General features: G+C 55.7%; 1 protein-coding gene across 2 annotated transcripts in view; it reads left to right on the top strand.

Annotated features, from left to right (window-relative positions):
* Window positions 1-14,522, top strand: part of PLXNA1 (plexin A1) — a 121,844-nt gene that overhangs the window by 44,535 nt on the left and 62,787 nt on the right. For both annotated transcript variants that reach the window (XM_075096000.1, XM_075096001.1), the window contains exons 4-8: window positions 8,291-8,431; window positions 10,601-10,701; window positions 11,174-11,297; window positions 13,415-13,568; window positions 14,211-14,310. In XM_075096000.1, the coding sequence (XP_074952101.1) occupies window positions 8,291-8,431; window positions 10,601-10,701; window positions 11,174-11,297; window positions 13,415-13,568; window positions 14,211-14,310 (620 nt within the window). The remainder of the gene's footprint in view (window positions 1-8,290; window positions 8,432-10,600; window positions 10,702-11,173; window positions 11,298-13,414; window positions 13,569-14,210; window positions 14,311-14,522) is intronic.

The following is a 14,522-nucleotide window of genomic DNA, read 5'->3' as shown; positions in this document are numbered from 1 at the left end:
TGCATTTGTGTTGGAGAGGGCACAGCTGGGTGCAGGCGCCATGCTGCCGGAGGGATAGTTTTGGGATGCTCCATTGCTCCCTCCCCAGGAAACTGATGGCCTGCTGGCTGCTGTCCTAACCCCCGGAGATGCCCTGGAGCTCCCCTTGGTTCTCTTTAGCCGTGAAGTGCCTTGGAGGTAAAGCCCTTGCATCCTATCCAGAGTGTGTGGGTTTGGTGGCTGCATGCACACTCCCTGCACAGGTTATTTTGCATCTCTGTTGCTTGGCTGAGGGATGGCAGAGACCGAGAACTGCCACCCTGGCAGGCCACAGCATTGTGCGGAGGGGTCCCTGGGTTCCCCCATTCTCCGCCCGCTCTTCCCCGTGCCGCTTGGCAGCTGCCAGCACCTCCCACCCTGTCCCCGACAGCCCCCAGGGCAGAGGCTGCCCATCGATTGGGTTGTCGGGGCCTCCTCCTCTGACCGCCTCAGCCCTGAGTGATGCTGATTGGGAAATAATTGCAATAATAATAGAGATATTTTGCTCCTGAGTGACTAGACGATACGAACCGGACGCTGAGCCAGGAGAGTTTTGAAGGGCAAAGCTGGGAAATCAATGGCTTGAGACTGCCGGGGCAGCCATGGGGCCAGGGGCTGGTGGGGGGCTGGTGACGGGACCTGGGGCTTTGCTGGGAGAGGAGCAGGGCAGGTGCCTTAACCTGTCCCACGCTGGTGGCTCCCAGTGCGGGGGTGCTTATATTTCCTCCCCCACTTCATTGACTCTATCAGTCCCTCCTGCACCCGGGTTTGACTCCAGCAAAGGCACTGCTGCCACGCAGTGCCCTAGCACTCGCTCCCTCTTTCCAGCAGTTTGGTTTCAGTACAGAAGGATTGAAAAGATTTTTCTGACAGTGTTTTCGTTCTGTCAAAACTGCTTGAACAGTGTGTGGGGCTGTACTTCCCTGTCCTGCTGATGGAGCAATGCGGGCAGACCTGGTCAGGGGAGGTTTTGGGGAGGTTTGCAGATGGTGGGTGAGGGGCTGTTCGGTGCTGTGCTGCGCCGTGCCATGCTGTGCTGAGTGGACTGGTGCTGGTCTGGCTGGCTCTGCTGAGCCTGCTTGGCATGGGGGAGCACTGCTCGTGTGGGTGGCTGAGCAAGAGGAAAAGGTGAAAATGAGTTTGAGTGAAAGGCAGCGGCAGTTGAGTTTTGGGGAAGGTGGTGCTGTGTTTTCGGGTCCTGCTGGGCAGAGTCACTCCCCTGCCTCCCCCCTTCCCCTCTCTCCTATGGCAAACTCCAGGGCCTTCATGCAATTCCCACCCCACCTCCCCAGAGAGGTGCAGCGAGTGTGTCTGTTCTCAGCCCATGTGGCCAAGCTTGCGATACCGCCTGGGGATGATGCAGTGGTAATAATGTGTGCTTTGAAACTGGTTAGATTAACTGGTGTCATATCTGTTAGTGTCAGCAAGTTGCTGGCATTTGTTGCTGTTACGAGCATTGATTTAGATTAAGTATCTCCTTGTTTTTTGCTTTATTATACTGATATAATTAAAGTTCCAATATTCTCTGGCTCAGGGCGATGTTGGGCCTGGGACAAAAGCCTTGCTTGTACTCATCTTTATCAAGTGAATGGGTTTCTGTGAATGGAAGTAGGCAGCTCATCTCACCCCTTTCCCTCGGTGGGTTAGTGATGAGGCAGGAGCATCCCAGCCCCATGAGAGGGGCTGGTGAAACCTCTTCCCTGCGGAGGAGGCTGGGAGGACAGTACTCACCTCTGTGGGGCCCCAGCATGCTGGATTTGAGCAGCCGGCAGCAAGCAGCTGCCTGCCAGTCTGGGAGGAGGCATGTGTCTGATCCGCACCCGGCTGGTGCATTCCTGCGGGGCAGCTGGCGGGGTGGCGGGGAGGGTGGCTGGCTGGGGGGGAGTGGAGGTAGCCGGGGTGTGCCGGCTGCCAGCCCGCCCCACATAGCTGGGATGTTTCTGCAGGGCCATCCTGTCCCCAGCCCGGGGTGCGAGCCCCTGGGAGATGCATCCCCAAAACCCTGCCTGTGCCCTCGCTGCTGGCTGCATGTACCCTTCTGGTTGGGTGTGCCGCTCGGCAAGCCCTGGTAAAGCGTGGCGGGGACTCTCCTAGTGGTGATTTTCTTGACACCTGAGCAAAACCGGAGGCATGTCCTCCTTCCCCTGGATGGCAAAGTTTGGTAACCTGCAATACAGTGGGAAGGAGCAGGAGGCACTGCCTTTTCCCCCCACCTCCTTCCTGCTCTTGCACACTGGTGCTCCCCTCTCCTGCAGCTCCCAGCCCCACATCCTCATCAGCTGTGCCCCCCAGAAACAGCTGATGCCACAGCCCTGCAGCTGCTCCCAGACCTGCATTTCTCTGGGCAGCCCCTGCACCTTCCCACTGTGGGGTGGGGGAGGGGGAGTGCATCGCCGCTGGAGCAGCTGATTCAGGAACTTCATTTCAAACCCCTCTCCCTCCTTTGGAAACTGGAGAGGGGCATGTGGGCGGCAGCTGCAGATGGCTTGCAGGGGGGAGGCATGTGGAGGGGCAGCTGATGTCCCCATCCCCACGCTGCCTGCTGACTTAGGGTGGGCCCAGGCCACGTGCCAGGAGGGGCCATGCAGGCTGGCACCCCAAGGGGGTCCTTCTTCCCCCCCAGCTCCTCCCCACTGAATACAGGATACTCCCTTTCCGGCTGTAGGCTTATTGGCACGGTGTTGCGTGACACCACCTGGCAGCTGTCACCTCCACCCCAGGGTAGCTGGGCTACGTGGGTCCTTGACTGCCTCTGGGAGGTGGACCCACGGTTTGGGGTCAGCTCTGCCAGGACCCGCTCCTCTCCTGGTTTTATTTGCTCTGTCCTGTGCTCTTTTGGTGGACAGTGCCAAAATCGAATGCTGGGGGCGTTAGCACAGCCGTGCTCCCACGGCAGGGGGATGCGCACCCACTGTTTTGGGTGCTGGAGCAGGGGCCTTTGGTGGCGCCTGAGCCGTGAGCACCAGTGGCATAGGGAGGGGAAGGTTTTGGTCCTGTGGCTGGGCTCTGCACATGTAAAAGCTTTTTCCTCCTCCCAGCTGAGGGACGTGCTGCAGAGCTGCACATCAGCAAGAGGATAGAGGGTAGAGTAGGAGGGGAAGAAGATGTGGGTGAAGGTGGAACATGGACCTCGATCCAGCATCCTCTCCTTGCAGCCCCATCTCATCTGCCCTGCTCAATCTCTATCCCTGATGGACATCCCTGGGGCTAGGGGACTCTCTGCTTCCTCCAGTGAGTGTTCGGAGAGAAGGGGGGAAGGCTTTGAAATGCACTCCTGTAAATAAGCCCTTCTTTGGTGTTGCCTGTCAGTGCTGTGCGAGCCCCGTGGAACTGGAAAGGGTCCCCGTGAAAAGGCTGCAGAGTGTGTTTCAGGCAGATAAGTTCCTGCCTTTGAAGTGTGGCAGGTGGGCAAAAGCGCCCTCCTCTTGTAGCTGCTGCCAGCCGCTGTGAATTAATCACAGCCCTGTACAGATAAGAGTACAAAGCGTGGCTGAGCACTTCTCCTGCCCGGAGGAGGGGTCTGCGGGGGACCGCTTGGGACACAGGATGGGGGCTTGAGAGCATGGAGCGGGGGAGATAGAGGGCTGGGGCAGGAAAGCCCTGCAGGGGGACCAGCTGCGGGGCAGTGAAGAGCCCCATCTTCCCAGCGGTGGGCTTGGGGGGGTTTCCCCTGTGGTGAGAGCAGGTCTCTTGGTGTCCCTCCACAAGTGCCCCCAAGAAATTGTTTTTGGTCCCATGGGGAGCCAGTGGCCAACCCCAGAAACCCCCAGGCCCTGGCCAGACCCCTGCCGGTGCATTTTAAATGCAAAAGCAGCCTTGGCATGTCTGAAGCTGCCTTCCCTCTCCGGCTGTGCTTCCTCCCTCTCCGCCTGGTGTCCCTGGGTCAGGCTGAGCTATAAAGCCCTGTCCTTTGCTACCGTCCTCCTCCAGACCTGCTGCCAGAGTTGCGTGGCCACCAGGTCACAGCTGCTGCCTTTCGTTCCGCTCATCACCTGTCTTGCCAAAAGGCGGCCCTGGGGAGATGCTTCTCTCTGCCTGTGCCCATTTCTGGTGGCCATAAGGATGTTGAGAGGTTTTCCCCTTGGTGGTTTGGTGAGCAGCAGTCAGGCAGCGGTTATGGCAGTGGGGAGGTGCCTCCTCACCTGGACCAGCCTGGAGGGTGTCTGGCCCAGGGGGAGCAAGTGTGCTGCAATGGAAAGAGTGGTCTCTCCTCTGTGTTGTCTCTGCCGTCCTGGTGCTTTTGCTTCTCCATGCCTTTCGCATGGGTGTCAGGTCCCAGCCTCAGGGCAGCGGCTCTTTGCTGGCACTGGCTGTGGTGGGGCCTGGGCCCTGCAGAAGCTTCTGGATGCTCCAGCATCATATTTGTAAAGGAGAGCCAAACTTTGGAGGGAGCATTGGTCTTGAGGCAGCAGCATGACAGGCTGGTGCTGTTGTACAGCCGTGACTCTGCACCACTGCATGGTTCTTAGCAAGGCAGTGTGTTCTCCTCCTCCAAAACCTGAAAGTGATGGCAACTTCCTTCTCCAGCCAAGACCATCCCCAGGATCCCCTCTGGGCCTCCTGGGAGGACTTTGTCTCTGCCCAGCCAGGGCGTGCTATGCGTGGTCACTCATTACACCGGGGTGCCCAGGGGTTGAAGCATTGCATGCTGTCCTTTCCCTCATCGTTCCTTTACCAGGGTTCTCCATAGCTGGCCTGGGAAGTGAGGGGCCTCTTGGTAAGATGAGATGCCTTTGCATCTCCTGGCCTTGGGCTGCCTCCAGCAGCCCTCTCAGCTTCTGGGTGACCAGGTGTTAAAACCTTCCTGCTTCAGAATGAAATTGTGCTAGGTGCTCGCCTCATGGGGGGCCTCCTTGCTTGGGTAGGGAAGGCATGCATGTGGGTTTCTCACTGAAGAAAGCCTCTGGGCTTGCTTTGAGGTGATTCACCCCAGCAAGGAGCTTGTAATTTCTTGCCTCTGGTCTCCTCTGTTTACTTAATGAGGCAGCAGCCCAACACACCGACCCTCACTCCTGCTCCTCCGCCTTGGCATGGCCCCAGGGTCCAGCCACCCCCCGGGGCTCCTGCCAGCCCCTTGCAGGAGGCAGCACCGCTGAGCTGCTGCTTGAAGCCAGCCCGAGGCAGGCAAGAGCGAGGGCAGGAATCCTGAGCAAGAAATTAGTGCGAGTAATTATTAGTGTTGGGTAATTATATCAGCGTCAGGATGAGGAGAAAGGTTAATAGGTTTATTTATTTATTTATTTTTGCTAAATGTCTTTTCCCCAGGGTGGGAAGGCAGGCAGGGTGGGCAGGAAGGATCATGTTTCCGGGGGGGAGTGGGGGGTGGCGGCGGCTGCTCTGATTAAACCATATCCTCTCCCCGTTGCCCTCTCCCAGCTACCCTGTGGGCGCAGGGAGAGGGGGGAAAGCAGTCCTTCCCAGTGTCTGTAAGAGATCAGATGGGGAGGCACCTTGTGCATCCCATGTACCACATTATGGTCCAAGCAGCCTGTTGCCTTCCCGCCAGCTGGGATAAGCAGCTTGCTGTTTGGCTAATACTGCTGGAAAGGCCCTGATGCTGGGTTCCCAACTCTGACCACATGGCAGCGGGCGCTGTGGGCAGTTGGGGATGATGTTGGGGTCTGTCTGCTGGTGATCTGCTGATGCTGGGGAGGAGTGGCAGGATGAATTTGCCTTCATGGGCTAACTCAAATTCCCTTGTGCCCTGCCTTTTGGCCAACCAGACAACAATTTGATTCCCAGATCTTCTAAGTTTCATTTTCCTGAATCCTGAACCTACCTATAGACCATCCTTAACGCGACAAGTGGTGCCTGCTGGAGAGAAGCATTCCCGTGTGTGCATGCCTGGGGTGGCCCCGTGTCCCCCAACCAGAGCACCCTGATGTGTGGCAGGTTGGGTTCCAGCCCTGTTTGACTACTGCGTGTATTTTTAGGTTCTTCCTGGAGCCTCAAATTAACTGGAAGTGCTTCACGTCTGTTGTTTTTTTTAATACATCTCTTTCTCTTTCCCAGCACTGCGCAGTGCAATAATGTAATGGGGAAATTACCCCGCTAGTTAAAAATTACTGCCAGCGCGACATCCAGCCATAGATCTATTTTAGAACCAGGGTAAAACTATATTGATTCTTCTGTGCCGCAACTGCGGCCCATAAAAGGGTTGGAAAGGTGCGTTTGTCACGTTGCTGTAGCAAGGAGGGGAGGCAGTGCCTTGCTGGGGATGGGGGATGCTCCGTTACCCTTTTTCGGAGAGCTGGCCTGGATGGAACTTTTGGGGGAGAAGCTGAGAGCCAGGAGGGGAGTGACCTGCGAGGGGATGCAGGGAGGCAGGGTTGGGTCCTGAGGGTGGTGCTGGGCAAGGGGTACCTCAGGGCAGGAAATTGCCATGTGGCGCTGTACCACAGGTGTCTGGGGCTTGACCTCCTCTGCTGTTTGAAGTAGGAGCAAATGCGGTCCTGGAGCTGGGCAGAAAGACCCCCTCCCAAAAGGACAGGCAGAGGTTTTAGGACAGGCTTTCGGCGTCTCTGGGTTCCCCAGCACACAGTGGTACCCAGAGTGGGGGTGTTGGGGAGCAGAGCCTCTGTAGGGGTCTGACAAAGGATGTGGAGAAGGCGGGTAAGTACCAGACCGGTTTGGGTTATGGTGAAGGCTCTTCAGTCCTGTGGCAGTATGTACAGGAGGTTTTTGGCTGTGCCGTGCACTCCCAAGAGTTAGCCTGGCCCTGCAAGCCTGGTCGCCAAGTCCCCTGGGAAGGGGGCGGTCCCTTTGCTCACTGCTGTGCAGGACTTGTCGCTCTCTGGTTGCTCAGGGGTCTCTTTCTTAATTAAATACATTTGTTTTGTAAAACTGCCTAAAAATAATCTGGGGCTGGTGCATGCAGGAGGCTGGCAGTGAATCAAAGGCGCCGCTCTAATTAAACGGGCCCCAGTTTGTTTGTGAGCCGCATACATTTCCATGCTAATCAGCTGCACACCGGGATCCTGCTTTCCTGGTCCGTATCCTCCTGATTGGGAACTATGCAAATGCCAGCAGCAATTTATTGCAGGAGGGGGATGATGTGGCTGGGATGCTAGGGCAGCTGCTGTGGGGGGCACAAGGGTTTGGGCATGGCTGTGCCAGGCCGTGGGAGTGGGTGTGGTGATCATGGCAGAGCTATGGGATGTGTTTTGGGGGGTGGTTCAAAGCAGTGGATTTGGCGCTGTGCAGTGGGGTGATCCTGAGTCCTGCAGATGGGGGTGCTGGACTGGCTCCCTGCGTGTGCTGATCCCAGGCAACGTTTGCTCTGTCTCACTGGGCACGCTTCACCTCTGCCTGCCACTGGGTTTTTTGCAGAATGTGCTGCTGGCGTTGCCCCCGTTCCATCCCATGGGAGCAAGCCAGACCCACCAAGCCATTTCTCCAGCACTGTCTCCCCTGAGGCTGCCCTGTGCTGGGGGACAGTCCAAATCTAGGGGTATTGCAAGCAATGGCATTAGCAGGAAGCATCTCTCTCTTGCGGAGGTGGCAATCAGGTTATGGCAAGTAGCACAGTTGAGTTTAGCTCCTGCTCAGCGGGTGCCTCCAGCCCTGTGGTGCCTCGTGATGTGGTTATCGCCAGTACAGCCAGAAACCAGTGTACTTAGGAAGAGCTTTAACATAATTGCAAACCGTAAAGGGATTAAAGCCTTCGCCACGTTCCTGCTCAGGGAACAAAAGGCACTTTCTGAACCTCTCTTGACCCTCAGCTTCCTTGAGACCCTCTTGACTTCCCGGTCACGAGCCCAAGCGTTTCCTCTGATGGATGGGGAGATGGGAGCCCTGCCTGCGTGTGCCGCAGCGTCCTGCCCGGCCGGGGCTTGGTGCGGTGCAGCGTGTGAGCCGCTTTCAGTACTGCTGCAGCAAGATGGGGTTTGCTGCTTTGCTGCAAGCTGATGCTGCAGGTCGGAGGGGCTTTGGGGCTGAGCAGCAGTGGGGGAAGCAAGGTAGCACATAGTGGGGTGTCGCGTGAGAACCATGGATGTGGCTTCCCTCCTTGGAGAGAGGTGAATGCCATCAGCATGTACATGGGACAAATGCAAAAAAGGGAAGAAAACATTGCAGCTTGGCCTTCTGGAAAGGGTTGGGATGTTTGCAAAATGGCTGCTGCTTCGCTGTGCAATGGTGGCCATGGCATGGCCATGCTGGTGTGGGACGGAGGGGTGGCATCGCTAATGGGGCATGTTCCCCATCCCAATCCCTGCGTGGGGGCTGAGGTGTGCGTGGGACTGTGCTCACCCCAGCCTTGCTCTCCCTGCAGATCCTGGTGGACTTGCCTGCCGAGAGGAAGCACCAAGCACTGCAGTACGAGAACGTCGTGGCCCACGAGGGCAGCTCTATCCTCCGAGACCTGGTGCTGAGCCCTGACCGCCAGCACATCTACGCCATGACTGAGAAACAGGTAAGGGGGCGGGGGACGGCAGCCCCTCTGCTTGCCTGACTTGGCAACCCATATTGCAGCCCCAGCCTGCAGTCCCATGTGCTGGGAAGCCTATTGGGCAGCTCCCTGGTGGGGTCTGGCCTTTGCTTCCTGGGGTTGGAGCTGCCTGGGGACTCTGTCCCAGGGCACAGAGGCAGGTCCTCCCTGCTCCTCTCTGTGAAAACACTGCATCGAGGCACTGGCTCTGTGACCTTGCTGCTCCTATCCTCACTGGGGCTGTGCCCCAGGCTTTAATTGTTAGCAGCAGCTGCTTGAAATCCCAGCGGTCTCCAGGGACCAAGGGCTGCCTGACCATTCCTTGCTGTGGGGGCCTGGCCATAAACCTCCTCCCCGCTCTGGCTGTCCCCTCCTGAGCAGGGTTTTTGCAGGTTAGCACAAGCTCCTTGCTCTGAACGGCTTTTTCCCCTCTGGGATGACTGCTTTTGCACCTTGGGGCAGAGAGGGTGGTGTGCCCCCAGGCTCTGGCACACACACCTTAGTCCCTGCCTCTGCTCCTGCTGAGCCAACTGGAGGTACAGTCATGATCAGATCCACCACTGCCATCCTGGCAGCACAGTTAGGGCTCACAATAAGAAGTTTTGGTTGGCTTTGCAAGTGTTTGTGTGATCCCTGACCTGCCAGAGAGCTTGCTAGCGCAAGTTCATCCATCCGCGGGCTGCACTGGAGTGGGTGAAGCAGGTTTGTGCCACAGTGGTGGTACTTTTTGGATCTGGCATCAGCGGGGATGCACATCGCATCGCGCTGGGTGGGGTGATGCAGGGTGGCCATGCTGGGATGTGGTGTGCTTGTGTCTCACAGCATCTTCACTGCTCTGCCTAGGAGAGGTGTGTGCGGGTGGGACCATGGCTGAGCTTGGCGCGTAACAGGTCTCCTGGCCGCCAGCCCAGGGGCTTGGGAGGGGGAAGGATGCTGGAGTAGGGCCGTGGGTTTGTCTAGACAGCCCCATGGGGAAAGCAGAGCCTTTTCCCTCCTCCTTCCAGTGCCTGTCTCTGGTTTCTACTCTGCTGCAGGAAACCCACGGCTTTCCAGGAGGGGCAGAAATTGTGTTTGGGCTCTTCTGTGCAGCTGTCTTGGGCTTTGTTTCTGTACCTGGCTGTGTTTCTGTCCTTGGCCTGGCTCAGCGAAGCCTACCTTCTGCGGGGGAGATGTTGGAGGTCTGGATGTGGGAGGGGGGTTATGCCAAGCTGGACTCGGGATCTCCCCCATGGGCCACCATGGTTGCTGGGAGCTAGCACGTTCCTGTGCAGGGTCTGCCTAGGTGGGACCCACTGCCAACCCCCTCTCCACCACCCACCCGAAATGATGTCAGGGACAAATAAATGGGAACACTACAGGTATCCTCACTGGTATGCAAACTGGAGGGTAATGGTTGTCTGGTCTTATCCCAGCCCCTGTGGGCATCATGCTGAGCCTATCCCCTGCTGGGCTGGGAGAGGAGAAGGCACCCCGGGTTTAGCCTTCAGTAAAGAAGTTTGCAAATTTAAATTAAGGAGTGAGTCCTGCTCTGAGGGAGCAGTGGGGAAACTAAGGCACAGGCGCAGCAGGCATGGGCAGCTGCCTGGCGCTGTGGGCTCCTCACAGTGGGTGAGCATCCCCTCCCCGTCCCCCCCTTCTCCTCCCCTCTCCTTAATAAAACCCGCTCTCTTCCCTACTACAGCTTGGTGTTATCAGAGTGCTGGTGGAAAGTAATTAAGTGAACAGTTGTAACAGAGCTCGAAGGGCTTGGTGAACGAGGGGATTTTAATCAAATCTGGAGGAGCAATTAATAAAGGACCGGTAACCCTTTCAGAGCAGGGCTGCGGCAGCTGTGGGGTGCCTGGCTGGCACTGGGAGCCGGTGTGGGGCTGAGCTGGTACAGTCTGCTGCCACAACCTTGCAAAGATGCAACAGTGCAAGGAGCTTGGTTGGGGTAAAGACTTCCCTGGGGTGGAGGTGTTGCCTGCAAATGTGCTGCCCAGGCCTGGGAAAGCAGTGGGCCGTGGCAGGCGGCTCAGCCTGCTCCCTGCTGCTGCCTTCTCTCTAACAGACCAGGGTGTGCCTGTGCTGGGTCCATTTCTGCAGGGTCTAGGTCTGGGTACAGCAGGGAAACATGCAGCCTGACGTCCTTCAATCCCTGCTTGTTTTCTGCAGGTGACCCGGGTGCCGGTGGAGAGCTGCGAGCAGTATGAGAGCTGTGAGCTGTGCCTGGGCTCCCGGGACCCCCACTGTGGCTGGTGTGTCCTCCACAACATGTAAGTACTGCAGGATCATCCCTGGGGCCGCACCAGGGAACCATGGTTGGCAAGCCACGTCCGTCCCCACTGCTGGTCTCCTTGGGGACATCTCTCCCAGACTTTGGCCCTGAAATGCAGGGGGGTGGAGCAGTCCAAGGGGTCTGTCATCCTTTCCTGCAGGGACCAGGCTTTGCTCATGAGCACCCATGTGCAGCAAAGGTGCCAGCAGGACCCCTCTAATCCTGGCTGTTGACTCACGGGTTCATCCTCTTCATGCCAGTAAGAAAAACTGAATTAAAAAAAAACCCCAGAAGTCCCTAGTGCTGTCACCAGGGGAAAGCAGAGCTCCTGTTTGGGCCTCGGGCACCCAGGGTCCTTAGCTGGGCATCACCTCTGTGCCAAAGGGTCTGCATGCTGTGGTGTCCGGCCAGAGCTGTGCAGGACCCCAGGGGATTCCTCTCCTCACCGTGGTGGTTTCATCCCCCTCCAGATGCTCACGCAAGGACCGGTGCGAGCGGGCGGACGAGCCCCAGCGCTTCGCCTCCGACCTGCGGCAGTGTGTTCAGCTTACTGTCCAGCCAAAGAACATCTCGGTCACCATGTCGGAGGTCCCGGTAAGCCATCTCTGCTGCCCGTGGACCCTCCCGAGGCACCTCCTGACCCTCTGGGAGCAATGGCTGGGGAGACAGCAATTCAAAATAAGTGATGAGTGTACGACAAATAGGGAGAAAGGGGAAGAGAGGTCTGAGACAAATAAAACATTACGAAGTGCAGGGCATTGATGAGGACTGGCCTATTGATGGAGATAATAAACCAGCTGATGATTATTCAGAAAAGACATAATCGAGCAATAAATATTTCTCCATAATACAAACACCAACATCAGAGATGCCATTCGTAGGCCAGCGATCTATTTAGCTCAATAGCCTGTCTCTGACCCTGGCCTGTAGTAGATACTTTGGGATGAGACTTTGATGCACAACTTGCTGCTCTCTCTGTGCAGACAGAAAGGATGATGGACTTCCCCGAAGTATTTTCCAGGCCATTAGCACTGTGAAGAGAATATGAAACAGCATATACTAGCAGGAAAGTTTTGAAAACTGCCAGGTCTGGATATGTGGCACTCAGGAGTCCTAAAAGAGTTGGCTGAGGAGTTCCGTGGCCTGCGGATATTTGTAATAATATGACTTTGTAATAAATAAGTGAATGTTGAGAAAGGCCCAGGAAACAGAAAAGGTGCTTGTTTTTTTGCCCGGATGCAGAAAGGACCAAATGGTCAGACTGCTTAGTTTGACGTCAGGTTTAGAAAAACCAAAAGAAAAAAACTGGTGCAGGATGCAACTGATAAAGAATTAAGGATAGGAATATAATTAATGCCAGTCAACACAGTTGTATGTCAAACAAACAAATTTTGTTCTTTGGTGAATTTATGATCTGAATTAGAAGAGGGACTGTGGGGATGTGATGTCTTTAGACTTCTACAAGGCATTTGACTTGATACAACACAACATTCTGATTAAAAATTAGCATTATACAATATTGATAAAGCATGTGTTAAGTGGATTAAGAACTGGCTCTGTGACAACTCTCAAGAAGTCCTCATCAGAGGGGAATTGTCACTGGGTGGAGAGGATTTGGACAGTGCTTCTGCAGGGGCTCCCATTCATTGGTAATGTGGAGATAAATGCAAGATGGCTGCGGATGGGACCTGTGGAGGATGCTGGGACTGGGGGGTGGTATGGGGTGAGATTTCCTTCAGAGCAGTTGGGTCTGAGTGGGGCTGGTTTAGCAGAGAAAGTTGGGTTTGATATTGCCGAGTCTAAAGTTAGATATGGAGGGAAAAGGCAAGCATTCACCCAGCATCCTGGGAAACGGTGCTGGCACTGAGCCCTTGCTGTGGGGCTCTTGACGCTCCTCAGGCAAAGCTGGGAGCTGGGCAGCGTTTTCACCTCTCGGGTGGTTATTGCCCTGACTGATGTCAGGATGGTGCGCGGAGGTCTGGTATGGTTGACACAGGGATGCTGTGCTTGGGATGGAGCCCAGCTTTGAAAGGGGGAGGCTAAAAACCTCCCGTAAACATCATGTAAACGAGTTGAAGGCTGGAGAAAATGCCTTGCAGTGAGAGACTTCCAGAGCTCAATCTGCTTAGCTTATCAAAAAGAAGATTAAGAGGTGACTTGATTACAGAGTATAAGTGCCTTTACAAGGAGCAAATATCAGGGACTAAAGGGCTTTTTAATCTATCAAGGAAAGGCATAACAAGAATTAATGGCTGGAAGCTGCGAAAAATTCAAATTAGAAATAAGGCAAGCGTTTTGTAAAGTGAGAACTGCTGACCCCAGGAATGACTTTGCGAGGGAAGAGGTGGATTCCTCCCCTCGTCGGCTCTGCCAGAGTGGATGCCTTTCTGTGAAACACTCTAGCCTGACGCTGTGCTTGGTCTCTGTAGAGGTGAGGTGTAATGGCTTGTGGTAAGGAGAGGGCAGAGGACAGGAAGCTGTGAGTCATTCTGTCTTTTAACCCATTTACATCCTCTCTCCGTGCTTGAGTGGGGAGGACTGTGGATGGGGCTCACTTGCAAAAACCCAGAGCAGGTCTCCCCACCACATGTGGGTGGTGGAGAAGGAATTGCACCCCATGTCTTTTCTGTTGGCTGGACTTAAACACAGCAGACATGGAGGAGTCTTTTTTGCTAGTTTCCTGTATTGATGCTCTTGCCTATCCTCCACAGCTGGTCCTGCAGGCATGGAACGTCCCAGACCTCTCAGCGGGAGTCAACTGCTCCTTTGAAGACTTCACTGAGTCTGAGAGCCGCATTGAAGATGGGAAGATCTACTGCAGCTCTCCCTCTGCCAAGGACGTCATCCCTATCACCAGAGGCCGTGGTGAGCTTGTGCCCTGGGGTGGGGAAGAAAGCCTGAGACAAACCTTTTTCCCCTTGTTGCCCCACAGCCAGATGTGGAGGAGGACAGTCCTACTGTGACAGTGGTTCCCAGCTCCCAGGCAGTACCTGAGTTGGGTTCTCAGGGTGTAGGGGGAAAAGGACAAGGCTGCTCGTGGAGGACTGGTCCTTGCTTTCCTCCAAGCCAGGGGCATATCTACTTGGTGACTCTGTGTTGGTCTGAGCACCAGTCCTGGGCACCCTGGCCTTGTTCCCACTTATGGACCATTCCTGGGCAGATGTGCTGTAGCTGCCCATGGGCTCTAGGACATTCTGCTGAGACCAGAACTGTTAAGCTCCCCTTTGGGACCACCAGTTACACCCCAAGGCACCTGTGTGCTGGTTTTGCCAGCAGGTTGCAGTTAGCTGTAGGAGCTCAGAGCTGTACTGGGGTTTGCTGGCCTGTTTAGTGGCTGAGTGGGGGTGGGTGAACACTCTTTTGATTGCCAGATTCGGGGGATTTTATTAGTTAACTGGGCTGAATGGTGATGCCCAGCTCTCTCCAGCCCATCACAAGTCTTGGGGTGAATGCTGGGCTGTGTACTGTATGCTTTCTAATGCCTTTTTCTACCTGGGTCTCTCCCAGGCGACAAACGAGTGGTGAAGCTCTACCTGAAATCTAAGGAGACGGGGAAGAAGTTTGCCTCCGTGGATTTTGTTTTCTACAACTGCAGTGTCCATCAGTCGTAAGTGGCCTGGCCTTCACCAGAGTGCTTCGGGAACAGATTGGTGGGGCAATGTGAGACTGGGAGAGAGAGATCTCAGCTTTGTGGGTGCTGATGTTACAAGAGGAAAGGGCAGTCGTGTATAGTGGTATTTGCAGTGGGAAACCTCCTCCTTTTGCTCTTGTAAACTGGGCCAGCGACCAGAGCACCCACAGTCAGTTTGGGTATCTGGG

Source organism: Phalacrocorax aristotelis, chromosome 6, assembly GCF_949628215.1.
Source record: "Phalacrocorax aristotelis chromosome 6, bGulAri2.1, whole genome shotgun sequence".
Classification (NCBI taxonomy): Eukaryota; Metazoa; Chordata; class Aves; order Suliformes; family Phalacrocoracidae; genus Phalacrocorax; species Phalacrocorax aristotelis.
The sequence above is the reverse complement of the archived record's forward strand: the minus strand, read 5'-3'. Positions and strand labels throughout refer to the sequence as shown.